The sequence below is a fragment of the Echinococcus granulosus genome, assembly GCF_000524195.1.
Source record: "Echinococcus granulosus chromosome Unknown EG_S00086, whole genome shotgun sequence".
Taxonomy (NCBI): domain Eukaryota; kingdom Metazoa; phylum Platyhelminthes; class Cestoda; order Cyclophyllidea; family Taeniidae; genus Echinococcus; species Echinococcus granulosus.
Genome location: NW_020170466.1, coordinates 32,061 through 41,250, shown reverse-complemented (window position 1 = coordinate 41,250; position 9,190 = coordinate 32,061). Strand labels below are relative to the sequence as shown.

Below are 9,190 nucleotides of genomic sequence, written 5' to 3'. Positions count from 1 at the left end.
CGAAATGCTCTCATTTAATTTATTAACTGCGATCTTGTTTAAACTAGGATTCATGTGTTATCCAATTGTCGGCACGGATATTAAATGCCTATTAGGTGTTCTACCCAAACCTTAGGTGTCATTCAATAAAAACGTCGAAGCCGGAATGAAGACGTGTCAATGAGTGAAGGAGAAATGAAGGTTCTGTTGAAGATGTTATCGACTGCAATATGTCACCTAATTAGTGTGCTGATATTTTGCCATTTAATTACAAATAAATTCCAGAATTTCAAAAGCTGGATTATATTCATACAAGCACTAATCGGTCATTTCGTTTAAAATATTTTTAAGGAAAAAGTAATAAGAACAGTCAGAGTAAATCATCTGGAGTTTAGGACTTTTACCATCCCTAAGATCACCAGTAATTATTTCACAACATCAGGGATACAATATACATGCTTCACTGTTTCAATCAACTTACCACACTATAGAAATCTCTATTTGGGGATAAAGACTGGCAGTATTTTCATTTATTTTTGAGAGTTTCCAATATTTGCCACAAAATTTTTCTCTAAACAGATAAATTATCAAGCCTAAATAAGAAAAACGGGATACAATTTGCAATAATTCAGCACAGAATTATTGTTAATTGATTAATTGCCACAGTAACAGTCCAGTTAAAATATTATCTACTATTTGGATTAAAATAGTTATTCAGGCGTGAATGAATGCTCACCCTAGTGGAAACTCGAGCAAGCAAAAAACTCGGTTGCCGGTGTTGTCCCAACACTTCCTCGAGAAGCCACCCCGCTCTCCGTCCCCAAAGCGCACCAATTGCCTTGTTGCTGGCCTTCATCGTCCCGTATAAAGGTATCCCACACTGCGCTAGCAGCTCAAATAGGTCTACTCATGGGATCGCATATACTCGTTTCATTCGGCTAAGTGCTTTTTATTCAGGATGTCTGGATACCTAATTGTCATATCGCGTAAAGCAATGGTATTGTAATGTGTCCATCTAAAAGGTCAGGTCGCCAGGCAAAAAGGGTAAAATAAGTGCAATAGCAAGCTTGAATAAACTTTCACATCAACAGGAAAGGTTATAATTTCCATCATGTATTTATGAAAGTTAATGGTAAAATTTCTATAGAAAAATTTTAAGGGTACTTTTAGAGGTGTCATGAGAAGCAGGAATAACATTTAAATGACACAGCATCGAGCATAAAAATCCTGTTACGATTATAAATTCGCAATCTATGAAAAATATTTTCATTCGTAAATAAAATTTGAATCTGAAAAAGTTTAATTAGTAGGTAAACAGTAATAGTTTATTCTCTTCATTGATGCTGGTCAGAACTTTTAAACAGTTATATAGGGGGAAGTCAACTGTATATTTACTACGTGTCATTAAAGTCCCCTTGTTTGAGATCTTTGAATTATAATTGCGCATAGAATGTTGACACTAATAAATAACCCAAACTTTCAAATCTGGTGCTATTCAAATTAGTGGGCCTTTTTCTCGAATTAAAACAAGTTTAATAATCTTCCTTTCTTTCCCTACTATGCAGACATTAATCGCTAAATTATCTGTAGAATGTACTATTGGTTAAAAATTGGGATTTTACTGACCAATAGACTTTTCAGGCGCACCTTCTCGCCCAATCAGTAGGCAAGTGGTGCTCATCACCCATTGGTTGCCTGCCTTCTGCATAATGATTAAAACATGCATGCAGCTGACTAATTGATGTAACAGTGAAGTAAGAAAGGACAAAGTAAGTTCCTTCTGATATTTCTGTACAAGTAGTAAAATCGAACTATAATTATCATCAATTCACATGTAATTTCCAAAAACTTTTGGGCCAAATCACACACAACTGGTACAAGTAAAGTTTCTTTCTACCAGACAACTGTAAACTAAAACTTGAAAACCCTATCCGGCTAAGAACATTCAAACCTTGAAAGGGCTTACAAAGTCTCACTTATTTAACAACGGTCATTAAAATTTTTAATTTACCTAAATCAAATTTTAGGGAGTGTTTATCATGAAATGCGCTGGAAGTCAGGAAGGCATCCATCGCATCGTTAGGAAACTAATCCAGACAGGAGATGACTTGGAGTTGCACATGAAAACACAGTTTAAGCTTCGTTTGAGAGGGGTAAGATTATCAACTCTGTATTTATTTTTCAATTGTCTCAGTGGAAAATGCAAGATCAGGCAATGCAAGCCACTAAGCTGAATTTTCTTTGCCTTAATATAGATAATCCCCTTCGTTGGGGTTATATTCATGCACGGTGTGTTAAACCCCACCTCAGGTGAGCGAGGCCTCAGGCAATTTTACCAGCGTCTCTTTGGACCAAACTGAGCCTGTAAGCGCCCTAATCTACACGGAAACGAAAGAACAGGGAATGGGAAACCTTAGAGAACACTCAACAAATGACTGATTGGAGAGTATTTGTTGAATGGACGTGGGATAGTGTCTGGTTATAACTTCTAAGAAATTCTGAGTGAGATATTTTTTTGATTTATCAGTTTCTACGTCTGTTATCTAACTTACTGTCCCTTATATGGCCCGAGACGATGCTTATTGGTAGGTCCGACTATGCAGTATATGTACACAAAGTAAGAGATCGATCTTGCAACATCGAAACGTGTTCCAATAAAATAGTAGAATACTTAGTATAAATAAAATATAATGCTGTTGGCAAGTTTCAATGATACATCACCTATTATGCCTTTAAAAGCGACTCATGGCTGGATTGAAGATTAATGGGTCCTTTAAAACCACACTAAAGCACTGACTCAATCCCTAGATCCTCCGTGAAGCCTATCATAAAATAAGAGAATGATTTTATAATAAAACAATGAACGACTGCACAACATAACGTATTTCAATATTATTCCCGAAGCGCCCTACTTTTATCAGATAATATTCAAGGCCAACTTGCATCATCATTGGATCCAAAATACCATCACTGACTATACCACAGACTTGGATTCATTGTTAAGAACGTCCACGCATCGTAAGTTTCTTGATGGCCATAATCAACTTTAAAAAATTGTAATAAGCAAATCTTAGTTGCCTCCGTGCAGAAAGAAGAGTGTCCTTTACTGTGGAGGTTGACGCAAACCGTTCCAATCCAAGCCTGGGCTGTATTCAAGTGGTCATTTAGGAAGTCGTCTCTAATCTGAAATGGAAAAATAAGGGTCTGCAGAGCTAGAGTAGGTTTTGACAATTACACTGCTTAAAGGATGGGCAAACAAAATTATACCAGAGATATTTCTACTTCATCAATAGAGTAAAATCAACCTACCTTTGTCTTATTCAAGCTATGAGCTTGCACTGATAAGAAGGCTATTGGTTCTTCGAAGCAAAATGCAGCCCGTAACTTTGGTGGCACAAACGCAAAAGTCGACCAATTCCCAATGAGTTACAAAAACTATTACAAAAAACGCTTTTAACGCTTACTGTACCAGTGGGTAATAAGGGGTAAAATTAAGGGCATCATATGCCTACGGGAAGCAGGAGCATTGATGCTAGTAGAGAACTGCCACCTGAAAATAACCCGAAAACGTACTGTTTTGCATGAAAGCAAGAACGATGACATAACTGGGTCCCCAGTGCTGGAGCATACTTTTTCTCTACAGGCCTAAATGGTCTTGCTGGTTGAGTAGAGACCGTGGGGTTCAAAGGCCCTTGTGACACACTAACCCGCCCCTTCAGACAGCAGCGCGACACAACCTGCAGTACATTTTAGGAGTAGTAATGCGGTTTGGTTGGGTCGTTGCCCATGGAGTGGAAGGTAGAAGTCACACTTTTATATGCTAGCTATGGTAATAAGGTATGAGGCTGAATCACTTCTCACATCTTGTACTTAATGTTTAATTCTGCGAAAAAGAGCGAGACAAAGGCAAAGTTTCAGATACATGTAATGAAAAATAAATGAAGTACACACGCATTAAATCCATTGGCAAGACTTGCATTGGTATGATCTGGCGGAGTATGATTCGATGGCTTTAACTACATTTACAAAAAAATTTGAGGATTACAGCCGAGGACCTTCCTCGATCTCTTGCAGGTAGATCTAAAAGGTCCATGTGACAGAGCTATTAAATTAAATTTGAGTAGTAGGCTGTTGGAGAAAAGCTTTGACCTGCGCTTTTCTGTGGTGATTTTTCACAGTACCTTCCAAAAGTAAAGGGCGTTTCAAAACGCAAACTCAAATGTTATTCAATCGCTTTCATTAGATAAAACTCACGTAAACATTGCATCAAGAAGATTTAGCATTGGAAGTTGCGTCAGCAATATGAAGGAGCCTAGACTGACGATAAGTAAGTTTCTTGACAAGAATTTAAGGTAAAGAGACCGAGCTCCAACATGATGCAGGCAGGAGTGAATTTCTCCTCGACAAGGAGAAAGCAGGGGTGGTGGCAGTCAGCTCTTCTGCACATTTGCCTTTCTACTAGACGCTGGAAGACCAGGCTGGGTTTCTTGCATGCTATTCCTGAGGCGGAGTCCTAATCGAGCAGGTTAGGTCTAGAGATTTATGTCAGTAAAATGACATTTACCTAATTTAAATAACCGCACCTAATTACTAGGTCGTTCAAAGGTACTTGGCGATCAAACACGTTACATTACTGTACAGAGAAGTGTGTATAGAGTTTACTGTTCATCGTCAAAATTTCCAATGCATCCAAGTAAACAAGATATATGAGACCACACATGCGACAATCACAGGTAACTAGTTTTTGATTGTTCGCTAAATCTCCTATCTTTGCTTCTCTCCAAATATATCTGCACTGCTTTGAGGTGCCATTATCAACTTAAGCAGCTCCTGTTTCTAAGCGAAGGATGGTTCTGTTAGTTAAGTTGATAAAAATTAAATCACTACTGAGACGCCTTTGCTTGTGTACGCTTCCCGCGGTTTTCTCTAGAACTGCCTTCACAGTGATGCTGAACGGTTTCTTCAAGTTAGCATTGGAGCCATGAGCACTAATACCTAGTGTCCGCGGTTTAAGCTGTCATGTTGAAAAATTTTTGCAGAATTTGCTTCCTTGTGGGCGCCATACTCACAGTCACGAACTAGCTGAAAAGGAGGAGGAGGAGGTATTTGTGGAAAAGACATTTTGCTTAAAGAATATCTAGAGCCCACAGACGCCCTCTGCCGGTCCCTTTTTTTCCGCTCATAAGCAAATGTCAAACTCTTAGTGTTATTAAAGAATCTTTATAAACATGACTGCTTTTGAAAGCAAAATAATATATCATTCTGTGTTATTTCAGTTTTAAAAAGCCCATAAAATAAATTCAATTTTACAGCGCATATAACTGGAATAACTTATTGTAGTTCGAAACCTGAAGTAGAGTAAAGAATAATTTTAAAAGGATTTTTTTAAACCTAGGACGATGAAAGTTGGAAGTATTAAAAATATATGGTTTTATGGATGTGTGAGAGACTAGGCTACAGATATTAGTATTGAACATTGCAGCAATACAACAGCTTATACTTTCCAAACAAAACATTTGGACCAGAATTTAAGAAGTACATTCAGCAGCTTGTATTTCAAAAAGATTAATTGCTTGGACCCAAAAGGCTGTTTTAAAAGACCGTCTGTCACAACCACTACACCGTCGCGATTTGACCCATTGCTGAACTTCCTGAAGTGCTCATATACAAATTATGGAGTGAAGCACTCTTGGGTATCTTTGTGTTCTGGTGCCATGTTACGAATAACTGAATGAAGGAGTGCGTTGAGGTGGATGTGGATGGGTAATTTAATAGCGAATTGGGCACACGATGGCTTTGATGAATGCTTATGTGTGCATCCACCGAAGTACCAGGCGAGTAACAATTCACCATGCTTTTGGTCTACACAATCACATCAGCATAATCAGGTATTTGGGTTGAGTGACTCCGTGTTTTGTGCAAATCTGTTCAAATCCCTTCCCATAACTGCGTACTCACCATCCTCAGTCCAACTGTGAGTTTGCATCCCCAATTCCTGTTGCTTGTCCTCCCTCCAGCAGAAATATTGACATCTCTTGTGGATTTTGGACAGTTTGCTCTATGTTTGCCAATTTGTATCCTTAGCCTCGTGTATTGGAGTGTGATACAAGGACTGCCGACGCAAAGACCCTAAATGCATGGCTCTGTCTAGCCAATCAACACGCGGCTCGTCTGATACTCACTCCTTCAAGTCATCAGCCCCACAGTGTGGCTCCACTCCATTTGGGTGTGGCGGAGGCGCCTTCGAGAGCAAAGCGCGATAATTGATGTGTGAAAGTGCTTGTGTTTGTGCAGACCACCAAGTCACTTTCTTCACTCTCTTCACCTCTTTCATTGTGGCTCTCATCATTGTGCTCTGAGCTGTGGCACTCACCTAGGGCGTGATGGCAGAGTTAAATTACACTGCGTGACGTTTCACTTCTTTTGGTAGTGCTATCACTCGTAGCCTATTTGGTATTATTTACCCCTCAACAGCGCTTGAGGTGGTGCTGTGAAATCGCCAGTTAAATCCAATGCCTTGAATTTTATTGCCGACTAACGAGGTTGAGGTAAAATGACACATGCGCCAGTGCTCCATTTCTTACTGTTCGTCTTTTGCTTGCCTGTTGGATGTAAGGCTTTCGCAGAGGGTGGATGCAGTCCCTCTGTTGCTACTACTACGCGACATTGCAAGTCCAAATTTTTGCAAAAGTATTTGTTTTGCTGCACACTGTTCTACTTGAGACTTTGAAGTTGGCAATTTGCCCTTTAAGAAGACGTCGCAAACCACTCATTGACACTTCTAAATTGCATTAATAATGAATTTCGGCAGGATTTTGGCTGCTCGCCTAATGCCATATTTTTTGCCTTTAGCCATAAGTACTGAACCTTTTTTCCCTCCCAGGAACAAAATTTTGCTTTTAATAAAATAATTAATGCATGACTACAAACGGTACCGAAAGCATGCGACATACTGATTTACTTCGAAACGCTGTAGCGAATGGGATTCCTTATTTTTCTTCCTTGCCCCGCCGATTTCGCCTAGAGGCAACTGGGACATTGAGGAAGACGACAGCAATCAGGAACTACAACCCTAACTCCCCATAACTTGGACCACATAGGTATTAGATTATTATCAGTCATGAGTCGATAAATTGGCACTTCAACGCTACTGCATTTATGCCACCCACACGTCAGCCTGCAGCCAACACCACCACTCACACCAGTGCTCAACCACAGGCGTGTTCAAGCCGCAGTCTGCATTGTACCTCATTAAGTGCGAGTGCTCATTCGCCAGTAATGAGGAGAAGCACCGAATGCTGGCAGCTCCTGATTGGATAAAAGCGTTATAATAGTTAGTGTGCATCGCGGATAGGACCTGTGTGATCAGCTACAGTTGATATAAAGGGCTACAGCGATTGTGGTTGCCATCACTACCAGACTATACCCTTTGGCACTCGTGCATTCCACGGAGGCATGTCAATGGGTCCAGCTGTCGGCATTGATTTAGGAACAACCTTCTCGTGTATAGGTGTATTTCATTGCGGCAAGGTAGAAATCATAGCCAACGATCAGGGCAACCGAACAACACCGAGTTATGTGGCCTTCACAGGGGAGGAACGTCTCGTAGGTGATGCCGCGAAGAACCAGGCTGCTATAAACCCCACCAATACGGTGTTTGACGTGAAGCGTCTAATTGGACGTCGTTTCAATGATGAGGCAGTGCAAGAAAACATAAGGCACTGGCCCTTCAAAGTTATAAATTCGGGTGAGACACCAAAGATCGAGGTGCAGTACCTTGGTGAGACGAAGCATTTTATGGCAGAGGAGATCTCGTCTATGGTGCTACTGAAGATGAAGGAGACCGCGGAGGCGTATTTGGGCAAGGAGGTGAAAAATGCAGTGATTACAGTGCCAGCGTACTTCAGTGTCAACCAGCGTCAGGCCACGATCGATGCAGGAAAAATAGCCGGCTTGAATGTGCTACGTCTCGTCAATGAGCCAACGGCAGCTGCCATTGCATACGGCTTGGACAAGAGAGATGACAGGCAGCGCAATGTGCTCATCTTTGATTGGGGCGGTGGCACCTTCGATGTGTCCATCTTGTCCATTGAGAATAAGAAATTTGAGGTGAAGGCGGTTGGTGGTGACACGCAACTGGGTGGTGAGGACTTCGATTCTCGACTGGTGAATTACTTTGTAGAGACGTTTAAGCAACAGCACGAGGGAAAGGATTTGACTACCAACAAGAAAGCCATCAGCCGTCTGAGAAAGGCGTGTGAGGCGGCAAAGAGGCAGTTGTGTTCGACTGATTACACAACAATAGAAATTGAATCATTGTTTGAGGGCATCGATTTCAGGGCACTCCTCACAAAAGCCCGATTTGAACAGTTGTGCTCGGACCTCTTCACCAGGACGATAGATGCGGTAAAGACGGCGTTGAGTGATGCGAAGTTGGAGAAGGCTGATATCCACGAGATAGTGTTGGTGGGTGGATCGACACGTCTTCCAAAGTTGGAGGAGATGTTGCATAACTTCTTCGAGGTCAGTAATCTGAATAAGTCTATAAATCCGGACGAGGCAGTGGCGTACGGTGCAGCGCTGTTGGCGGCCAGTCTGGACAGTGAAAAGTTGGAGGAGGCGCAGAATTTGACGCTGCTGGATGTGACGCCATTGTCACTGGGTTTGGCGACGACGGGAGGTGTAATGACGACGTTGATAAAGCGCAACACGAAAATTCCAACAGAGAAGACAAAACTCTTCTCCACATGCGCAGACAATCAAGCAAGTGTTTTGGTCCAGGTGTATGAGGGTGAGCGTGCAATGGCGAATGACAACAACTTGTTAGGCAAGTTTCAGTTGTTAGGCATCTCACCGGCGCCACGTGGCGTGCCTCAGATTGAAGTGACATTTGTCATCGACGTAAATGGCATCCTCAATGTGTCGGCGGTGGACAAGTCGGCAGGGAAGCAGAACAGCATCACCATCTCCAACGACACTGGTCGACTTTCGGAAGAGGAGATACAGCGAATAGTGAATGATGCGGAGAAGTTCAGGCAAATGGATGAGAAGCAGAGGGGTAGGATGGAAGCGAAAATTAGGTTACAGACCTATATTTTTAACGTAAAACTAAAAGTGGAGAATGAAAAGTTGAAGCAAGGGACATCGGAGGAATCCATTAAAAACATACTTATGGTTTGCGAGAAGAACATGAAGTGGATAGACATCGACC

General features: G+C 41.4%; 1 protein-coding gene across 1 annotated transcript in view; it reads left to right on the top strand. All coding sequences in view use genetic code 11, as the record gives it.

Moving 5' to 3' along the window:
- Positions 1-7,434: 7,434 nt before the first annotated feature.
- EGR_07753 (Heat shock cognate protein) overlaps positions 7,435-9,190 on the top strand; it is a gene marked incomplete at both ends in the record, with an annotated part of 2,773 nt that continues 1,017 nt past the window's right edge. Inside the window, one exon of the mRNA XM_024497002.1 lies at positions 7,435-9,037. Within this exon, the coding sequence (XP_024348556.1) occupies positions 7,435-9,037 (1,603 nt within the window). The remainder of the gene's footprint in view (positions 9,038-9,190) is intronic.